This window comes from Canis lupus, chromosome 19, assembly GCF_003254725.2.
Source record: "Canis lupus dingo isolate Sandy chromosome 19, ASM325472v2, whole genome shotgun sequence".
Taxonomy (NCBI): Eukaryota; Metazoa; Chordata; class Mammalia; order Carnivora; family Canidae; genus Canis; species Canis lupus.
The window spans coordinates 1,990,845-2,013,304 of NC_064261.1; the positions used below are offsets into that span (position 1 = coordinate 1,990,845).

Here is a 22,460-nt window from a genome sequence, read left to right on the forward strand (position 1 = left end):
GCCTGTCGTTGCCCTCAGCTGTTCCTCACGTTTCTATGGAGTCAGATCAGCCTAGCAATGCCATCCAGTCTTTTCATCCTCACAGCTGCAAGTTTCTCCATCCTTCTCAAATGCCAGCCAGTGCACATTCCTCTCTGGCGTCCTCCCAGCTCACCACCAGTGCAAGGTGTACAACTGGAACGTATGCCAGCCACTGCCTGTTCTCCACCTATCACGAATGATGGGGTCTGGCTGTGTAATTCTGCGTCTACCACATCACTGATCTCTGCCGCCTATTTTGCATAGTAGACAAAAGATAAAGCAGTTTATACAAAAATATTGGAAATGCTGTTCAAAATAAGTTTAAAAAGTTAAGAGCAAGAAATTAAGTATCAAAAACATATAAGTGAAATACTAGATTTATTCAAAGAGAAATGCATAATGCATCTGTGTAGTAATACTGTCTCTGTGTCCCTGAAAGCCAGCTATATAGGCACCTTTGTCTATACACTTAGGCATTGATAACAGGTACTGTTCAGGGCACACATTATGAAGAAAGAAATGAATGAGTAATTGCTAAAACATACATATCATGACTACTGAAAATAAGATGAATAGGTAATGAAAATTTAGCACTTAATATCTGACTTTCATCCTGTGGACCTACAGGGAAAAATACAATAATCCATTTTACCCATTACCATCTTACAAAATCAGACCAAATGAATATAAGCAGTGTTTTTTTAATTAAAAAAAGCAATTTAATTTCAAACAAATATATTACCATCCTATTCTTTTATCCTGTATATGTATCTAATTGGCAAAACCTAGTGATCACTGAAATCAGTAAAACTCCAATCCATGATGCTTCAACTGCTTGGATCAATAAGCATCTTACATTTGGAACTCATTTTTTCTTATGCTATCAGCTTGATTATCAATCCCTATAAAAATGCTATGCCCTACTCCTTGCCTCCGGAAGCGTGACTGACTAGTGTTTTGCACAAGGCTAAGTGACAGTACTTCTGAACACCCACACCTGATTCATCAAGCACACCTTCTGTGGCTCCTCTCAGACCCGGTCACCCATGGGTAAGCAGCACTCCTAGTTGTCTTGTTCCTCATAGTGAGCATAGCCACTGGCATAGGTCCTTCCTAAATTCAAATTAGTAAATAAATCTGATGACTCAGCGTCTGAATCCTTTCCGACTTCATCGTCTTCATCTTCATCATCCTCTGCTTCATCTTCATCTTCCTCTTCATCATGATAGCTGCTATCACCATATTTATCAGAAGAAAGGTTCTTCCAATAGGCATCATACCCAGAGGCTCCATCTCCCTCTTCACCTCCAGTCTGCCTGCCAAATTTCAGGGAGCGTGCTACAAAAGACAGATATATACATGGCACTTTGTCCCGATTCTTTAGGTCTTCATTTTCCTCTACAATATACAAAATTATATGAACGTGACTGGCTGATTCTTACTCCTATTTCCTAATTTCTTCACTTGATACTTAGCTGGAAATAAAGGAGAACTTAGTAACAACAATCAGTTCTATCCTACTTGGGAGTCTATATGCATACCATACATAACAAATAATAAAGACAACAGTGTCATTTCACTAAATCTAGAAAAGGCTGGAAAACAAATTAACAACAACAGCACTCTCCAAACAGAATCCAAATAAAGCATGTTAAAAACTAAAATGCCCTTCATTTGATGGATTAAATTTTTATTTTGAAATCACAGAACTGTTGATTTTATATCATTATACTTTTCTTAAGAGACCTCCTATAGAATTCTGGTGTCCAACAAGGCAAAGCCCTTCATTTCCTCTGCCTAAGCAGCAACACAGCTTAGTGTAAAAAAATCAGCAAAATCATCAATCTCACCTCACTATACAACTACATCTTTGATTAAACAAAAGTACTGTTAGAGTCATTTAGAATTATGCTTCGATTCTGCTGTTTGGTAAAGAGTCAAATTCTCTTTAAAAAAACTGTAAGCTGCATTACTATAAACATGTTTGTAGTAGTCTTACTCCTTCATAGAAAAGTTATATAAAAACCACAAAAACAATTTCCTGCAGTAGGGATATATTACGTAATAAGCATAGCTGCTCCAACACCACACACCTACAAAAAGCCTCAGAATGAATTCCAACTTGCAAGCACTGAAGATTACCAGCACTCGAATATTAAAGATTTATAGCTATTCAATTATTTAACAAGGAAAGCTTCGGCAAAAGCAAAAAAATCACTTTTTTTGGTCTTAAATTTCAGTATTCACCATGTCATTAACTGAGTCAAATGCCAAATATCACAGTGAATGATGGTGTATTTCTTAAGTTAAATTGAGAAACTTCACCCACAAATTTTCCAAGGCTATAAAATTCTATTTGATTAGGAGAACACATTCATCTCTTCAAATAGGAAGAGGAGGCAAAAACAAAACTAGAAAGAGATAAAAAAAAAAAAAAGAAAAGAAAAAATCTTATCTAAGCAAGGAAGCAAAATCACTCCATTGGTATTTTAAGAAGAGTCTTACTTGACATGCTGAGATCCTTAGTTTCCTGAGTTTCATGTCCACATTTGGGGCAGGGAGGCTGTTTTCCTTTTTCTTGCTTAAACACCTTGCTCCTTGTATGATCATCACAAAAACAAGCCTATATAAGAGAAGTAAAAATAGGCAACTAAGTAATTCAAAAAACATAAAGAATTATCATTCAATATTTCCAGGAAATTTAAAGGCACAGTTTTGTTAGGGTAGAGATTAAGAGTTTTGTTGGGACCAGTCACACTCCTGGTTTAAATTTAAGGGGAATGGTCTCTGCCAGAACTCCGGCCTAACATAAAACAAAACTACATAGAGTGTGACACTCTAAGCATATTTATTCTTTCATAAATTCAGAGCATTCACAAAGCACTGCATGACATAATGGTGAACAGTCTATCCACCCTCCCCACCCTCACAGATATACAACCTAATTGGGGACACAGACAAGTGGAAAGGCAATTGTGAGACTGTGTTTCAGTGCATTGAAAGGGAAGTGCAGAGGAAGGGCACTCAACTGGATATGGGATTCGGAAATGCATGCTGGAAAACATGAAGTGTTGGCTGAGATGTGAAGGAGAACAAGGATACAGTAGGGTAAGAAAAAGTGGAAGAGGGATCTAAGGCAGAGGAAATAGCCAACATAAGAAAGATACTTGGTCAAATTGGAGCAGATTTGAGAGAGAAAAAAGAGATAAGAAAAGAAGAACCAGAGAAAGGTTGCAGACAGGAAGTGAATCGGCTGCACCTGTTTAGTGATCTTTGACAAACAGAAATGCTGGAGAGAATGTCTAAGGAAATAGAACATTATGGAAATCTTCAGTTTACTCAAACTTACCTAGGCAAGTAAATTTTGATATTAATTAAAGTATACCCTCAACATTTTGGTTAGAATATTTTCCATAAACATAGGTGTAAAAACACTGAGCTAAGATTCAACAAGATCCATGTGCATTAGCGTCAACTCTAAGACAAGCCAACTGGATGACCTTTGGAAAGTCACTCAGCTTTCTCAATCCAATTTCACAACCTCCAAAGTAGAAGAAGTACACTGCATAATGTTTAAAGACTCCTGTAGATTAATTGTAGCCATAAATAATCTAAGCCAATACTCTCAAAAAGAGTATTGGGACTAAAAACAAAATCTAAAAATAACAGACTGGTTACCTTACAACGGAGACAGGAATGCTGACCAAGTCGATTGCATGAAACACCTATGGGCAAAAATACATAAGGTCCAGATTCAAATTTGGAATGAAAACACTATTTTCCACAGATTTACATTTGATGTACTTAGATCAATTATTAGCTTTTTTTTTTTTTTTTTGGTCTCATAATGTAACCCTGAGGATACATGAGATGGAGCCCCAGCCACAAGAAAGGAAACAAAGTGCACAGCCCAAAATTCTTTCACTAGTATGGTGCTAATTTTTCTCCAATCTCCATTTCTCCAGATCAAGGAGATGGCAAACTTCATTAATCATATTTAGAAAACTGAAATGGGGACGCCTGCATGCCTCAGTGGTTGAGCATCTGCCTTCAGCTCGGGGAGTGATCCTGAAGTCCCAGGATCGAGTTCCACATGGCGTTCCCTGCTTCTCCCTCTGCCTGTGTCTCTGTCTTTATCTCTCATGAATAAGTGAATAAAATCTTTAAAAAAAACAAAAAAAAAAAAAAGAAAGAAAACTGAAATGGTGAGACATCCTTTTTTTCCATGACACTGGCTGAAGCTCTTCCCTTTATCACATAATACTTACATCTTAAAAAGAATAATTTTCTCCATTAACATATAATCTCTCCTGATGAGGCAGGCTACTGTCATTTTTTGCAAAAGTTCTGATAAGAGAATAGAATACTTCAGGTGGAAAAGAGTGACTATGAAGAGAAAATAGTGTTCAAAGGGGTAGTAAAAAAATGGAAAAAATCCCAAAATATTTTAGCCCTATTTAAGTCAGTAAGCCATGTTAATTTTGGTCATTATGTATAACCACTGAGGAAAAACCTAAACTTACATGCAAATATGTTATAAAAGCCAGAATGTCTGGCATATATTGACTGTGTCAGAAATGGAAAAAAAGAAGTATCAGAGGTATAGAAAGAGAAAATAAGCTAAGTCTTACCCTAATAAAGCCTGAATAAAAACTATTAACTTTCAATTCACTTAGAGGTCTTGGAAAAATAAAAAGGAAAACATATAAAAGGAAGCCTGTCTTTGTAATACAAATCTTTGACCAGATGTTTCTAATTTGGGAATTCTCTTACTTAATTTTGCTTGGTTCATGGGGAGACTTTTTAATCTGAACAGGCAAGTATTTTTTTTTAACTCAGAAATGATGTTCTTAATTATGTGTATTATTATTATTTCTGTCCACCTATCCTGCTTTCTTCCACAGTACTGCCAATAATTCAGTTGGGTATGTATTATTTGTCCTACATGCTAATGATAAGTTAAAAAATACTGAATACTTACTATACATAGGGGACCCTTGAACAACATGGGTTTGAACTGTGCAGGTCTGCTTAAGTGCAGATTTTTTTGAATAAATAAAGTGCAGTACTTTAAATGTATCTTCCCTTCCTTTTGATTTCCTGAGTAACACTTTACTTTCTCTAGCTTACTTCATTGTACGAAAATATTCTATAAAACATACAAAATATGTGTTAACCGTTTTATGTTATCAGTAAGGCTTCTGGTCAACAGCAGGGTATAAGCAGTTAAGTTTTTGGGGAGTCAAAAGTTTTATGCAGATTTTCAACTGTGCAGAGAGGATTGGTGCCTCAACCCTCATATTGTTCAAGGGTTAACTATATTAGGCATATATAAGTATACCCAATTACTCCAATAACAACCATATTATTTCATTCAGTCTTTGGGGGAAAAAATTCTGCAATCTCAATCATTTCCATTTGAAGATATGCCCTGGAGTTTTTTGGGTCCCTCTTCATTCAGTTAAAAAAAAAAAAAAAAAAAAGATATATTTAACCAAAATGTTAAATGTCATAAATCTCTTTCCAATACACAGCCAGAACACATACTGAGAGTACAAAGCTCCCAACCCAATCTCCCAGTGTAAATCAGGCAGGCATTTCTGATGTACAATCTTTTCCTACCCACCGCCCCCCAACTACTTGAGTCTTCAACATGCCACAAAGACATGATCCCAAGAAATTAACTGTTGCCTATTTTACCCTCATTTTTACTTCTGAGAACTCAAAGTAGGATGAAATATGGCCCTGTCAGTCTTCTTTACCTAATTACCTCAAGCCAACACATAAGCGCTCCAGTTCACTGCCTAGTTATTTCTCTCCCCAAGAGTAACAATGTTAGACTTCTACAAAGAATGCATTTCTCCCAGATTCTAAAAATAGTTTGACATTCCTAGTTTTAAACTGGGGAATGGTTGCCTTTTAAAATCTATTTGTAGGTCTTCAGAGTATGTTAAAAGAAAGCAGGCTGGGATGCATCAAAGCCTGCTGATAGCAAGCCATTTTAAATTAGAAGTCCCCAAGCCATTTTAACTATTTAAAAAAAAAAGAGGCAGAGTCAACACATTTGTTTTGTTTTTTCTTAAAACATCCTTACCACTGATAATGCAGGTAAATAAGGATTTTAAAGATTTTCTCTATCTCCCAATTTGCAAGTATAAGGTCAAGCCTATAAATGGTGAGCTATGACCAACTAAAGGGGTGGAAACAAGTTATGTGGGGCTTATGTATGTGTTCAGGAAAATATTTCAGAAAAAACAAGCATTGAATGGCAACTGGCAAAGAAAGAATGGCAAGAAAAAAATAGAGCAATGAAAAAATAAAGATAAATCACAGTAAATCAAAGACACCTGGGAATCTGCAATGAGCAAGACTTTAATGTCAGGTATCAAAGACATATAATAGATTTACCTTAAAATCAACTATTCCATTTCTGTATTTTTCTTTTGTCTTTTACTGAACCACTAAAACTTCCTGATGAAATTATAGTCTTACCACTCACAGTGGCCTGTCTTTGGGGTTCAAATGCTACAAAATATTCAAAGCTCTCAAGCCCCAAATAAAGTAATTCAACTGTTATATATTTTGCAGAAGACTAAGAATCCCTCAAAAATGCTATATACTGAGATGTTCTTTAACCCCTGAGAGTTTCTATAGGAATATTATAAGAATCATATATATATATGCAATCATATATATATTAAAATTGACAACTTATCAACTTTAAATTTATAGGAGAATATAGAGATTAGCATTTCATACCTAAACAAGAACCAAATTCAAGGAAGTGAGTACTTGGGGAATTTCAGCCTTTCCTATAATCACATTTACTATTTAATAAGGACTTTAACACTTTATGTGGATTGTCTTTTTAGTTAACTCTTTGAAAAAGAAATTACACCTTCCTTTAACATATAAGGAAATTCAGCTCTAGAAAGATTTGGTGATTTGTCCAAAATCACATAACCATAAGTAGAATTTAAGTTATGCTTGACTCTAAATCTTGGCTTTTAAGAATCAAAAATAGAAACAAAATGTAATCTAACTGTAAAGATAATACCATTGATAATACCAAGCCAATAACACTTGTTCTCAAAACTGGAAGATACGTGACAAATATGTGTGTACGTAAAATATATATGCCTGCACCTACCATAGACTGCAAAGACAGAATTGCCAGGGATTAGGACTGGGGACATATATTTTTAAAAAAAACCTCCACAGGTGTTTCTGATGCATATTCCTATCTAACAATCACTGAAACCAACTAGCAGGAACAAACTAGGGGTAGTATCGCTTACTTGGAGGCATTTAGAAATGTGTGTGGCTTTTGGACACCTGGGTGGCTCAGTGGTTGAGCATTTGCCTTTGGCTCAGGGTGTGACCCTGGGGTCCTGGGATCGAGTCCTACATCGGGCTCCCCGCAGGGACCCTGCTTCTCCCTCTGCCTATGTCTCTGTGTCTCTCATGAATGAATAAATAAAATCTTATTAAAAAAAAGAAATGTGTGTGGTTTTTGTCCAGAGAGGTGGGGAGGATTCCGTGAGAGTTGTTAACATAACTTGGAGGTGACAACGACATTTTAGCACTCAGGACCAGGAAGGCGACAAGCCCTACAAAGTCTCATCAATCCCACACAACAAAGAACTGACCCAACCAAAGAGCCAATGGCAATCACTGTTGAAAAAACAAAAAAAAAACAGACTGTGGTTCTGAATTTTTTCTAGAAACAGAAAAGAGATATTAAGTTGAATTACAGTCCACAAGAAGTTGAAAAACTAGACTCTTTTTTGAGTCTAACGCTTAAAACTATTAAGAATTCTGGATATTAAGGACATCTAATTTATAAAGACTTACATTTAAATGTTTCCGCCTCTAAAACCTGGCAACTGGCTTGATGTTCAAATTGATCATCTTCGCAGAGAAAGTTATGACAAAAAGAACAACTGAATATTCTGCCTCCTATTGGATTAAAAAACAAAACACACAAATGTAAACATGATAAATTTCAATTTAAAAAAGTCATTGAAACTTGAAATTTTAATTAAAATTGAAGTTTTAAGAAGTTATATCCATAAAATTGCTCAAAAGGATACCAATTTATTCCAGATTTACACCAGAATGACACAGTAGTTTTTGTTCTGATAAAGGCTACAATGAAAACTGCCACGATGAACCATAAAAAAGTGGCCTCTCCTATAAAGAGTGCATCCAGAATGTTTCCAAGTCAGCCTTTACTTACAGTAAAGCTCGTTGCTCGTATGCAACACTCACCATGGTCCCAAACACCTCGTTCACATTCTACACACTCTGCGTCAGTGAGAGGGCAGGCACAGGCATGTGTGCTGAGACATTTCCTTCCGTGGCAGACCCAAGCTTCACAGAAGTCACATATTGCACCCTGCAACCAAGAACACAAAAAATTAGTCTCTGTCACTTGCCTGGCTGCAACCACTGCTTAGCCAATGGCAACCATCAAGCTGTATACGTTTAGCTATTTACCAACTCTCTGTGATAGTGGGTGGCTTCATTAAAAAAAAAAATTTTTTTTTTTACTCTAAGCCAAAATTAAAGAGGGTTCTCTGAAAATCAAACTACTTCACCAACAGCTGTTTACAATATGTAAAACTTGACTATAAATCAAAAGAAAAAAGAAGCAAGGGGGAAACTACACACTTAACCCTAACACTAATCATTAAAGGAAGCCATGGAGCTAAGAGTGTTGCCTTCAAACTGAATTCTAATTTGTTTTTATTTTTTGTTTTTTAAAGATTTTATCTATTTATTCATGAAAGACACAGAGAGAGAGGCAGAGACACAGGGAGAGGGAGAAGCAGGCTCCCTGCAGGGAGCCCGATGCAGAACTCGATCCCAGGACCCAGAGTCACAACCTGAGCCAAAGGCAGATGCTCAACCACTGAGCCACCCTGGTTCCCCCGAATTCTCATTTGAATGGCGTCCAGAATCCACATCTTAAGCATTCTTATTTGTAGCAATTACAGTAACCGAAGTGAATGTTCTCATTTAGAAATATTTCTGACTTAAGAAAATTCTTTCCTGAATCATTTATAAAATAATTCACATAGCTTTTCTAGAACTGAGAAAAATATTAAGCTTTTGTTTTAAATTACTACACTTGCAGAAAAAAAATTAAAATATACAGAACTAAAAGGGTAAGACTCTTCAACATCAAGATAAGATGGAAAGACTATACCTTTTTTTTTTTTTTTAAGATTTTATCTATTTATTCATGATAGAGAGAGAGAGAGAGAGAGAGAGAGGCAGAGACACAGGTAGAGTGAGAAGCAGGCTCCACGCCGGGAGCCCGACGTGGGATTCAATCCCAGGACTCCAGGATTGCACCCCGGGCCAAAGGCAGGCGCCAAACTGCTGAGCCACCCAGGGACCCCCAAGACTATACCTTTCAATAACACAGTGACATCTACAGAATTTTAAATGCTAGAAAGAATCTTAAGAAAATGGGACTAGATGGTCTTTTCCCTACAGATGAACAGAGGCCCAAGCCTAAGTCCAAATCCCAGAGCTACATTACAGTGCAACTAGGATTTAAACCAGTGTTCTGAACCTCAATTCAGTGTTCTAGTATTTTAGACTCTAACAGAAGTAGTGAAGAACAAATAGGAACGATGTTTTTTGAGCTGTAAAAAAAACATCACTGTGGATAGCAAATCCTCAAATACATCTCTTGGAACGAATATTCAGGGTTCTAGCCACAAAAGATGATACAGTAAACTGAGTAATCCAGAGTTTAAAAGAGATGATTTACAAAGGACAGGGAAGGGCTTAGGAAAAAAAAAAAAAAAAAAGGAAGGATGATGGTGTTACTGCCCCTGAGCCTGAACAAGGGGAGTGGAGGGAGTTACCAGACATTGAGAGAACAGAATAGGAGAGGGTTACCTGGCCATATAGAGATAAATGGTGGCTAATCTATGGCCAAACTAGGATAAACTGGTAGGGAGTGAGCTGGGACAACAAATACCCAGATTGTATTGTCCTCCCATCTACAGGTCTCCTGCCAGGGTTTTCCATTGACTAAACCCAAAAGGAAGCCAGAGGGTAAGAAAGCTTTTGATGCAGTCCATACACACAGGTCAGGCTCCCAAGGCAAAGCAGGGTGGAGGGGAGGGGAGAGAGGGGAATTTCAACAAATAGAAGACTCCCAGGAAATCACTTTTCTAGAATTTACAGCTAATGATACATAAACCTACTGAAATGTTTAATATATCATCCACATTCATACAGCTTAGTGAATTTTTTAAAAAGCATTTGATAAAACTGGACTTAAGCAAGCTACCAAAGACTACACTGATTTATGAATATAGATTGACAATCTTATTTAAAATGAAGAGGAATTCACAAGATACTGATGAATTAAATCTAGTGCTAGCTTCTGTAAGATATGCACATGTGAAATTATCAATATAAAGGTGTGCTTCATAATGGAAAATTATGTTCTTGGGAAGTTGCTATAAAGTGCTTGATATAAAAGTACTATTACTTTCCTCATGGAATGAAATTTGGACCTGAGCATAAAATCACTTAACAGAGGGTGCCTGGGTGGCACAGTCAATTAAGCATCGGACCCTTGGCTTCAGATCAGGTTGTGATTTTAGAGTTGTGAGATCAGCCCCATGTTGGGCTCTGCACTCAGTGTGAAGTCTCATTGGGTTTCTCTCTCCCTCTTCCTCCTCTCCTCTCTCAAATAAACAAAAAAAATAAATAAATCACACATCAGAATACAGTAAAACTGGTTAAAAAGATAACATTTTTTAGTGAAAAAGAGAACAAAATGCATCACACAACTATTCTTATTATAGCATACCTCATTTTATTGTGCTTCATTTTACTACACCTGACAGTGTATTCTTTACAAACTGAAGGTATGTGGCTACCCTAGCATCAGTGGTGCCACTTTTTCCAATACCATACTTCCTGTCTCTGCATCACATTTTGGTCATTCTCACAATATTTCGAACTGTTTTATTATTATTATATTTGCCATGATGATCTATGATCAATGATCTTTGGTATTACTATTGTAATTGTTCCAGAGTGCCACAAACCGTACCCATGTAAGACAGCAAACTCAATCAAGTAAATGTTATATGTATTCTGACTCTTTTACTGACCAGCTGTTGACCCACCTCTCTCCCTCACCTTGGGCCTCACTATTCCCTGAGATGTGACAATATTTTTTTTTTTAAGATTTTACTTATTTATTCATGAGAGACACACAGGGAGAGGCAGAGACACAGGCAGAGGGAGAAGCAGGCAGATGTGGGACTCAATCCTGGAGTCCCAAGATCACGCCCTGGGCCAAAGGCAGATGCTCGACCACTGAGCCACCCAGGCGTCCCGAGACATGACAATATTAACATTAGGCCAATTAATAACCCTACAATGGGTTCTAAGGGTTCAACTGAAAAAGTTGTCCATTTCTCATTTTTAAATCTAAAGCTAGAAATGATTAAATTTCATGAGGAAGGCATGTTGAAAGCCGAGATAAGCCAAAAGTAAGCCTCTTGTGCCAAATATTCAGCTGAGCTGTAAACAGGAAAACAAAAAAAAAAGCTCTTGAAGGAAACTAACAGTGCTACTCCAATGAACACACGAATGATAAAAAAGCAAAACAGCCTTACTGCTGATACGGAGAAAGTCTGAGTGATCTAGACAGAAGATCGAATCAGCCACAACATTATTTTAAAACAAAGCCTAATCCAGAGCCCTAGCTCTCTTCAGTTCTACTACAGCTGAGAGAGGTGAAGAAGCTCCAGATGAAAAGTTTGTAGGTAAGAGGTTGGTTCACGAGGCTTAAGGAAAGAAGTCGTCTTCATAACATCAAAATGCAAGGTGAACAAGTGCTGATACAGAAGCTACAGCCAAGTCACCTAGAAGACCCAGCTAAGATAATTAATGATGGTAGCTACACTAAGCAACAGATTTTCAATGTTGACAAAATAGCCTTATATTTAAAGATGATATCTAGGATTTTCATAGGTAGAGAAGTTAGTGTCTGGCTTCCAAGCTTCAAAAGACAGGCTGACTCTCCTGGTAGGGGCTAACAGCGCTGGTCACTTTAGGCTGAAGCTAATGCTAATTTACCATTCTAAAAATCCTAGAGCCCTTAGGAATTATGCTCAATCTACTCTGCCTGTGCTCAATAAATGGCACAAGAGAGCCTGGATGACAGCACATCGATTTACGACACAGTTTACTGAATACTGTTGAGACCTACTGCTCAGAAAAAGGATTCCTTTCAAAATAGGACTGTTCACTGACAACCAGCTGGCACTCAACAGCTCTGATGGACAGGTACAATGAAACTAATGTTGCTTTCATGCAGGCTAACACAACATTCTGCATTGAAAGTCATTTCGACCTTCAAGTCTTTTTATTTAATGATATGTTTCATAAAGTTATAGCTGCCACAGATACTGATCCATCTAATGGATCTGGGCAAAGTAAATTGAAAACCTAGAAAGGATTCACAATCCTAGATGCCTTTTAAGATCATCAGTGATTCATGATTAATGTTGATCAAAATATCAACATTAACAGAATAGAAGAAGTTGATTCCAACCGCCATGGATGACTTTGAGGGGTTTGAGTCTCCAGTGAGAAAGTAATTGCAGATGTGGTAAAAATACAAGAGAATAAAAGTGGGGCCTGAACATGGGACTGAACTGCTGCCATCTCATGGTAAAACTTGAACAGATGAGGAGTTGCTTCTTATGAATGAACAAAGAAAGTGGTTTCTTGAGATGGAATCTCCTCCTGGTGAAGACACTGTGAAGACTCCTGAAATGACACCCTAGGATTGAGAATATTACATAAACTTGGTTTATAAGGTACTAGCAGGGTTTGTGAGGACTGACTCAGTTTTGAAAGAACTTCTCCTGTGGGTAAAATGCTATCAAATAGCATCACATGCTATGGAGAAACAGTTATTTTAAGACACTGCAACAGCCACCCCAACCTTTAGCAACCACCACCCTGATCAGCAGCCAACAACACTGAGGGAAGACCTTCCACCAGCAAAAGATTATGACCCACTGAAATACCAAACGATGATTAGCATTTTATAGCAATATTTTTTAATTAAGGTATTTAAAATGTTTCTTTAGATTAATGCTATTATACATTTAATAAATTAGAGTATAGTAAACACTGTAAACATTACCTTTATATTCACTGGGAAATCAAAACATTAATTTTGACTTATTCTATTGCAGTATTTGCTTTATTGCAACTGTCTGGAACCAACCCACAATATCTATGAGGTATGCCTCAGGTATTTAAAACAATGAATTTCCTTAGAAAATCCTACATGTAAAGAGAAAATTATGTATAAGTCTATGTTAAATACGTATTCTTTATTGAAATGTAAAGCTATAAAAAAGCTACTAATACTAGGTTCTTTTGAAACCAGGCTTCTTTTACATCAAAAGCTTGAATTTGGGGATCCCTGGGTGGCTCAGCGGTTTAGCGCCTGCCTTTGGCCTAGGGTGTGATCCTGGAGTCCCAGGATCGAGTCCCACGTCGGGCTCCCGGCATGGAGCCTGCTTCTCCCTCCTCCTGTGTCTCTGCCTCTCTCTCTCTCTCTCTCTATGTCTATCATAAATAAGTAAATAAATCTTAAAAAAAAAAAAAAAAGCTTGAACTTTGTTTAAGCAGAGCTTTCAGTACAGTAAATGACACTCTATGAAGTCTGATTAAGATAGTTTAGAAAGGTACCATTGACAAATGAATTTTTAAGTCAACTTTAAATAAGTTTCCATTTCTTGTGTTTTCCAATAAGACAAACAGGAAGCAATAAAAAGTAAGTGGATAATATAGGAAGATCATACAAAGAATATTCCACAGATAACAAAGGAAACTCCAAACTGATTGAATCAAGGACAAAATAGTGCTATTTAATAGTGAAAGGGAATAGAGGGGAAGGGAGAAGAAATGGGTAGGAAATATCAGAAAGGGAGACAGAACATGGAAGACTCCTAACTCTGGGAAACGAACTAGGGGTGGTGGAATGGGAGGAGGGCGGGGGGGGGGGGGGGTGGTGACTGGGTGGCGGGCACTGAGTGGGGCACTTGACGGGATGAGCACTGGGTGTTATTCTGTATGTTGGCAAATTGAACACCAATAAAAAATAAATTTATTATTACAAAAGAAAAAAAGAAAAAAAAATAGTGCTATTTAGAAAAAAATAACCATTGATTAGAAAGACGTTTCTTATCCTTGGAAACCTGTTCCTCGAAGAGCTAGAAAAGAAACTTACCACCATTGCAAGGCCAGTACTGTACACACCAGCATGCTTTATGACACAGTCTGAAGACTTCATCATGCACTTCGTTTTCCCTAGTAAGAAACAAATCTGCTTATCAGTCTTGCAAAGTAATACATGTAAGTATTCACTAATTCTGCTTTTTATCTAGCCTAAATTTCTGAGAAATAACTTGAAAATGGACAGAAATCAGTTTACTACTCATGTTACTTAAAAAAAGAGAGAGAGAGAGAGAGAGAGAGACGGATGTAACTGAAATCTAACCTGATTCAGATCTTTTAAGATTAGAAATTTATTAGTAAATCTATAAAAATGTATTGCACAATAAAATTATATGCTAATTATTGTTTGCACTACAATCAGAAATTGCAAATTACAGTTTATAATCTAACAGTCATTAAAGCAATTTAAAATCTCATGAATTTTCAGATGAATTAATAGATTTTAAAAAACTATGCTTTAAAATGGATTTTACAGTTTATAATTCAGAATGAAAACAGTCTAGTTTGAAGTTATTGTGTATTTCTTTCAATGGAACATCTCAAACCAAACCAATGATTATGCAACATTTTTAAAGTTTATCCATATGTAAAAATTTACAAACATAGCTCCCACGTAAACATTCTTCCAAAAGGATTTTTAAATAGTGCCCAAGTGAGAAGGAAAAAACAGGAATACAGTGATAGAGCTAAAAACCAAAATATAGCCACAAACGCTCGGATCTAAGAGCAAATTAAAAAACATGAAAGAAACAGGATATTCACTCATATACTATGTCAAAATTAATGGTGACATAATAATCACCCATCTCAGACTCTGCACAGTAGTATATGAAACACACAGAAGATGCACAATTTTCCATTATCTTGATTATCTGAGGAACAAAGCTAATACAAAAGGAAATGGGAAGAAAGACTGGAAATGAGAGACAGCAGCTACCCAACTGTTCCATGTCTAAGAACAGGAATCAGTAGGTGGGAAATAAATCCATGTTCCTAGCACTACAGAACTCAAGCCCAGACAACACTGAAAATATGGGACGGTCCTAGCAAGAACTTAATGTTCTCCATAATCTATTTTCTCTCTCTCTCTTTTTTTTTTTTTTTGGTAAGCTTTCACTTATTTATTTGAGAGAGAGCACACACAAGTTGGAGGAGGAGCAGAAAGAGAGGGATAAGCCAGACCTGCCTCCAAATGGGGAGCCTGAAGCAGGGCTAAATCCCAGGATCCTGTGATCATGACCTGAGCTAAAGTCAGACAATTAACCCACTGAGCCAACCAAGTGCCCCTCTATTTTCTCATTCTATATTCACCTGTCTTTTCTCAAATAAGGATGTAAAATCTGGCAGACAAGTAATCTCTCTAGGCCAGTATTTTTTTTAAGTAGGCTCCATACTGGGCCTGCTTAATGTGGGGCTTAACCTCATGACCCTGAGATCAAGACCTGAGCTGATAAACCTCAAAAGATGGCCTCTTTGAAAACTAGAGCTACACTAGAAATATTCAGGGATGTAGCCCTAAACATTCCTAACTTAATGCAATGTTATTCTACATAAGCACATTTATATGAGCATATCCCTAACTGTGTTCTACCTGAAACTATCATCCCATAACCAAAGGGAACATTTGTTCAAATAAAAGTTTGAGGAGTAAATCTGGAGTGAACAAAATTAATCAGGTTTCTTTACTGGATGTCTTCAGAACCTTTAACACACAACTATGTAACAGAAATCTCCCACATAGAAAGGCAGGGATGAAACAAGCAGCATTTCTCAAATGTATGCATTATTTTAAGAAATACCTATTAAGGGGCACCTGGGTGGCTTTGTCATTTAAGCATCTGACTCTTGATTTCGGCTCAAGTCCTAATCTCATGGTTTTAAGAGCAAGCCCCACATCAAGCTCTACACTGGGCAAGAAGCATGCTTGAGATCCTCTGTTTCCCTTTGCCCCTCCCTCTGTCTCTTTCTTCGAAAGAAAGAAAGAAAGAAAGAAAGAAAGAAAGAAAGAAAGAAAGAAAGAAAGAAAGAAAGAAAGAAAGAAAGAAAAGAAAGAAAGAAAGAAAGAAAGAAAGAAAGAAAGAAAGAAAGAAAGAAAGAAAGAAAGAAAAGAAAAGAAAGAAAGAAAGAAAAGAAAGAAAGAAAAGAAAGAAAAGAAAGAAAGAAAGAAAGAAAGAAAAAAGAAAAGAAAGAAAAAAAGAAAAGAAAGAAAAGAAAGAAAAAAGAAAAAGAAAAGAAAAAGAAAAAGGAAAAGAAAAGAAAAGAAAAGAAAAGAAAAGAAAAGAAAAGAAAAGAAAAAAAGGAGGAAAGAGAAAAGAGGAAAGGCAAGGCAAGGCCTATTAATAGCTCAGGTATTCTGTGGAAGGCTACTTGGAAAACAGCTATCTTGTTGCTCTATGAACTACCATTTAGTTTTACTTTGAATAATCATTTTCCCCGAATAAAAGTTTTCACTTATACCTGGGAACTGAGTATGTGGCTTAGGAACTCTATTACAATCACTTGGGAAAATATATGAGGAAACTCAAGAATCACATGCTAAATGCAAAACAGGAAGAAAATGGCACCAGGTAAATGTGGAATACAATTATTCTCGTTGGCTTAAGATACTATGGGCAATATCAGAAGGAATCAAAACTCAGGAAAGTATACAAACACCTATCAAGAAGACTAAGTTAGTGCAACTAAAAATTCAGATCACCAAATATTATTAGTCTAAAATGTGATCTTACAATGTTTACAACACAGTGGTAACCTATACCTAAGCTGTATCTTAATTATTTTTCAGCATTACATCAAAGAGACAAAATCAAAACTTGATAGCATTAGATAGGTCAAATAGCAGTTCATTTTATTAAGGGTAAAATCTAACAGTACTATAAAAAAATAATAAACCCACAGGTTCAAACTGCCAAACAAATGTTTGATAAAATAAAAGGCTTACATATGCTTAGTTTTCATATACTCACCACACTGTGCACAAATTGGTAACTTCTGTACAGAGTTGCAGAAGTAGCAAAACGCTCTATTCTTCTGCCGCCTTGTCATGTAAGATAAAATTTTAAAATGCAGTCAGTATCAGATAAAAGGCAAAAGGATCTATATTACTACATATATAGAGAAAAAGAAATAAAAATTTACCTCTGACACTTGTCACATTCCTGTAAAATATAAAAACATAATGTTAATTTTCTGATTGAAAACTGCAAATTTATTTGCTTTACAAAGAATACCCAGTTTTTCATGTTAAAATTTAAGTGACACTTCCCCAAAGCCTCCACATATACAAGTGTCCATACATACTTTAATAACAAAGGTATGCTCCTGGGCATACTACACCAAAGAAAGAAGTGGCATTTCTACAAGAGGCTTCATAAATAGAGCAGCAGTTTGGTTTCTGGTTGTGTTCTATTCCTGTTGCTTTTTTTTTTTAAACAAATACTACAGAATGGACATAAAAAATAGTAGAGAACAAAATATGATGAAGCTCACAGAAAATCTAGAATCTCAAACGTGGTACTAAAAATTCTCAACGATCTGATCCCTAATCACTTTCAAACCGTGTTGGCCTATTCTCTTTAGATTCAAGTCACTATTTGTCAGCCATTCATGAAATAGGTCTTGTACTCGCTTTTTCCATGCCTTACTATTCTAATACTTTTTCTTGAGAAGTCTATCCTTACAATCTTGACCTGTTCAAAGTTCTGGTGATGAACCCACCTGCTCTATGAACTGCACCCCATCTATGCACTCAAGCTAATCCCCACTTCGTCCAAATGTACCTTAGTCTTAATTGTACATTTACCCTGTACAACACTTATCAAACTTTAGCCTTCATTGTGTGTATTTACATACGTGAGTACGTGAGTCCATTCTTTTGTTGGTCCCATACTCCTCCAGAAATGACCCTGAAGAGAGTCTCTACCATCTGTCCTTCTTGTGTTATGTAATCCTGCCCCCCCTCTCCCAGTGCCAGCTGTAAATGTTAGTCCTGATATGGGCACCTGACCAAGTCTGATCTATCAGAGTTCTTTCCCTCTCTGACAGCATTATGTAATATCAGACACACAAGCTACCAGTACCTAACAAACCCAAACAAATGGGGTTAAGTCTCAGCTACATGTTAGCTGATAAACTCTATTTCTCCCTAAATTTACTTAAGTTGGATTTGTTACTTAAACAAATCTTAAGTAATACACAAGACAACTAATCTATAAACTTGTCAAGACAAGGACTGTATCATTCATCTTTGTATACCTCACAAGGCCTAAAATAGTACCTCGCACAAGGTAGATACAAAAGAAACACTTGGGAAATTAAGTCGTATTAAGCATTTCGTATGACGTTTAGAAGAAACAAAAGAAGAAGAAAGAGAAGGAGCAGCAAAAGAAAAAGTAGAGAGGATGAGAAATAGGGCAATATGGGACAACGCAGAGAAACAGGGTCAAAAAAGCAAAGGGGGGGAAATCACGTGGTAATCTTGCTTTTTTTCACATTTTGACCAAACAAGCCCAGAAATGATCAGGACTGACGTACTGAGCACAGGAAAAGAAGGTAATAGAACAGGCAGCCAGGATCCCTGGTGGCGCAGCGGTTTAGCGCCTGCCTTTGGCCCAGGGCGCGATCCTGGAGACCCGGGATCGAATCCCATGTTGGGCTCCCGGTGCATGGAGCCTGCTTCTCCCTCTGCCTGTGTCTCTGCCTCTCTCTCTCTCTCTGTGTGACTATCATAAATAAATAAAAATTAAAAAAAAGAAAAATAGAACAGGCAGCCGACAGAGAGGTCAAGAAAAGTGAAAAGTTTAGAAAAGAGAAATCAAATGAGTTAAGAACTGCTGGGAGAAATAATGCAAAGGCTCCAATAGGAACAATTAAGTTAATGCAGATCGAGTCAGAGAAGAAAACACAGTTCCTAGTATGTATTCTTGTGTCCTATTTATCACCAACAGCAACCAAGTAACCTGCTAGGTTTATAAATAACATAAAATCGAAATCATTGCTACTCCCCATTAATGAAAACAATACCTTTAACACAGATTTGAAATTCAGTAAAATATATGCAGCAGCACTGTATTCACTAAAATGTCATTCAAGCATCTTTCATAGAAGTATTATGTTTTTGAACCATCAACAGGCATCCAAAAAAGCTGTTACCATTGATGCATTGCATGGGTGTTTAGCCAAATCGATGGTGCTTCTCGATGCTCTGAGCTGTTTTTCACGTTCCCGACGGCTCTCTGCCTTCTTCCTCGCACCAGTCTTTTTTTTAGGCATTTTACCTCACTTTCTACACAAGAAAACAAAGAAGATACAATTGCCTGGTTGCATTTGTTATTTTAAATAAACTAATAGTACAATGAAGTGTTTTTACTCTCATTAAATTTTAGACTCAATCCTGTCACTTTGGTAAGCACATTTTAACCTTTTATGAAATATTAAATATACATTAGTCATAATAAAATAGATGGCTTTTAAAATAAGGCACTTATGGGCAGCCCTGGTGGCGCAGCGGTTTAAAAAATAAAAATAAAAAAATAAGGCACTTATTTGCACTAGCAAACAATTCTGAAAAATGTAGACATCAAAACAATTTACCCCAGAAACCAAATGTTGTCTTTTCCCACCGAGAATAAAAGGAAAAGTTTCTCTGATGCTAAGTTTTTTTTGTTTTTTTTTTAAGATTTTATTTATTCACGGGAGACACGAGAGGCAGAGAGACAGGCAGAGGGAGAAGCAGGCTCCATGCAGGGATCCCGGGTCTCCAAGGTCACACCCTGGGCTGAAGGCAGACGCTCAACCACTGAGCCACCCAGGGATCCCCAATGCTAAGTATTCTTTAACAATTACTCTGTAGATGGGGCGCCTGAATGGCTCAATCGGTGAACGTCTGACTCCATTTCAGCTAAAGTCCTGATCCTGGTGTACTGGAACCAACGGCCCACCCCAACCAGGCCCCAGGCTCAGCAGGGAGTCAGCTTGAGGATTTTTTCTTCCTCTGCCCCTCCCCCTGCTCGGGATCCGCTGTCTTTCTCTCTCTCTCTCAAACAAATAAATCGTTATAAAAAATAAAGGTAAAAAAAATAGAAATTACTCTGTACCAAATTTCTAAAAATTAGGCATATATCACTGACAAGAGTTAAAAGGTATATTATTTACTCAGTTCACATCATTCTTTTCAGCTATACATTCAACTAGATAGTAAGATTTGAAATATAACAAGTCTTATTTCTCCTGTGTAACACCTAAACAAAATATCTAACAAGCGAAGTCAAATGACATTAGCTACAAAGCCAAACCTCTCTGAAAAGATATTAAAGGTATTACAGTTGCTTTGACTCTGAAAGATGCTCTTCTCTCTACATGTAAGTGAACGTCTAATTTTAAGAGCTCAGACCTATGTTGAAGAGCATGTGTTAACATGAGTACGTTTGCAAAGTCCTGTACAATTAAGGACTTTAGGACTCCCTTTCACCTTTCATCACTTGGTTGAAAGAACTACCACATTTAGAAAAACAAGATTTTTACTCCATATAACACGTTTTTAGTTGGCTTTTCATCCAATCTGCAGACTACAAGTTCCCTGAGGACTTCGGCCCAGCCACTTGTGAGCATGTTTACCTCCCTGCCCTGCCTGGCATCTATCCAGCAGCCAAGAAACGAGGAGACACACCAATAAAGGGGCGCGTGTACTTGCTTCAAAGAATCCCAAATTCCTTAACATTCTTCAAAACACGTTATTTCTTTAGGTCTTTTCTAAGAGTGAGTCTCAAAAACGAACTGTAAAAATTCCTTAAAAAATACAGGTTTGGGATCCCTGGGTGGCTCAGCAGTTTAGCGCCGCCTTCAGCCCAGGGTGTGATCCTGGAGTCCCGGGATCGGTCCCGCGTGGGGCTCCCTGCATGGAGCCTGCTTCTCCCTCTGCCTGTGTCTCTGCCTCTCTCTCTCTCTCTCTCTCTCTCTATGTCTCATGAATAAATAAGATCTTAAAAAAAAAAATACAGGTTTACATGTCCAGGCCCTAGTCAAGACCTACAAATTCTGAACGTCCAAGGGATAAGATGAAGAGTCGCTGGGGACTCTGACACAACCTCCCAGAAGACAGGGCCATTCCCTTCCAATAAACCAAAACATGACAACAAAACAAAACAAATGTTCCTGATACATGGAAACAGCAGCTCCCAAGAAACCACCCTTTGAAGAAATTCGCATTTCTCATTTTAAGAGCCCTGTTATAATAGGGGCGAAATCGTGCAATTTTTCCTACTTTGGGTTTTGACTCTTAGGGCTAAAATGTCCAAGCAAAAGCCAAGTAAGTGGTGGGACGCGGAGACTCAAAAACACACACAGATGGAGCCAGGTGGTCCACCAGGTGTCCCTCCAGGTGGTCCGCCAGGTGGTCCGCCAGGTAACGTCTGGGCCCAAGAGGCAGCCCCCTCGGTCTTTACATTAAAACCACCCAAATCTACAGGGAGGAAAAGGCTGTGCAGTGGCCCCGCCGGAGGAACTCCGAAAACAATCCGGCGGGGGGGGTGTCATCCCGGTGCATTTTTGCGTCCCGGGGGGGGGGGGGGTGGAAGTGGAGGGAATGGCCTCAAGCTGAGCCTCGATTTTTTTTTCCCCTCCAATTTGTTTTAGAAACTTGAAAGCGTGAGCCCTTTTCCCCGCCTTCTGCGGGCTCAGTTAAGCCCGTCTCCAGCCACGCTTCGACTTCTCCAGGACGCGGCCCGTGTCACCAGATGAGGAACAGGGGCATCAGCGCGGCTCCGCAGGGGAGCCTGCGGCCGGAGGACCCGGGGGCGGGGGGTCACGGGGGGTCGCGGGGGGTCACGCGGGGTCACGCGGCTCGCGGCACGGACGACCATCCCCCGCCCGCGGGACACCCTCCCTCGCCCGCGCCCCGGGCCGACCTCGCTCACCCTTGCGGGGAGGCCGGGCTCACTCCTGGGGCCGGGGGGCAGGGGACGGCGCGAGGCCGGCGCGACCGCGGCACAGCCCACCCGCGGGGCCGCCACTCCCGGGGAGAACCTACTACGACCGGAGGCCGGGCGCAGCCAACTTCCGCCACTAGGCGCCGGGCCGGATATCCGCCTACGTCGGCAGCGCCCGTACGGACACGCGCAGACAGGAGGCGGCCCGCCCAC

At 38.3% G+C, this 22,460-nt stretch overlaps 1 protein-coding gene across 7 annotated transcripts; it reads right to left on the reverse strand.

The window, feature by feature from the left end:
- Positions 1 to 382: 382 nt before the first annotated feature.
- Positions 383 to 22,455, reverse strand: ZNF330 (zinc finger protein 330). Of its 7 annotated transcripts, none has more exons than XM_049097366.1 (10): positions 22,349 to 22,455; positions 19,474 to 19,606; positions 17,461 to 17,480; positions 17,289 to 17,359; positions 14,315 to 14,394; positions 8,293 to 8,419; positions 7,876 to 7,980; positions 3,700 to 3,746; positions 2,527 to 2,644; positions 383 to 1,419 (listed from the first exon to the last, which is right to left on the reverse strand). In XM_049097366.1, the coding sequence occupies exons 2-10, from the start codon at positions 19,591 to 19,593 to the stop codon at positions 1,085 to 1,087; spliced, it is 1,023 nt and encodes a 340-aa protein (XP_048953323.1). In that variant the 5' UTR covers positions 19,594 to 19,606; positions 22,349 to 22,455; the 3' UTR covers positions 383 to 1,084. The 7 variants fall into 7 exon arrangements, with proteins under 7 accessions (XP_048953323.1, XP_025318114.1, XP_048953322.1 ...); XM_025462329.3 differs by having other exon boundaries at positions 383 to 1,359; positions 22,349 to 22,444; XM_049097365.1 differs by having other exon boundaries at positions 22,227 to 22,411.
- Between the last annotated feature and the right edge of the window lie 5 nt (positions 22,456 to 22,460).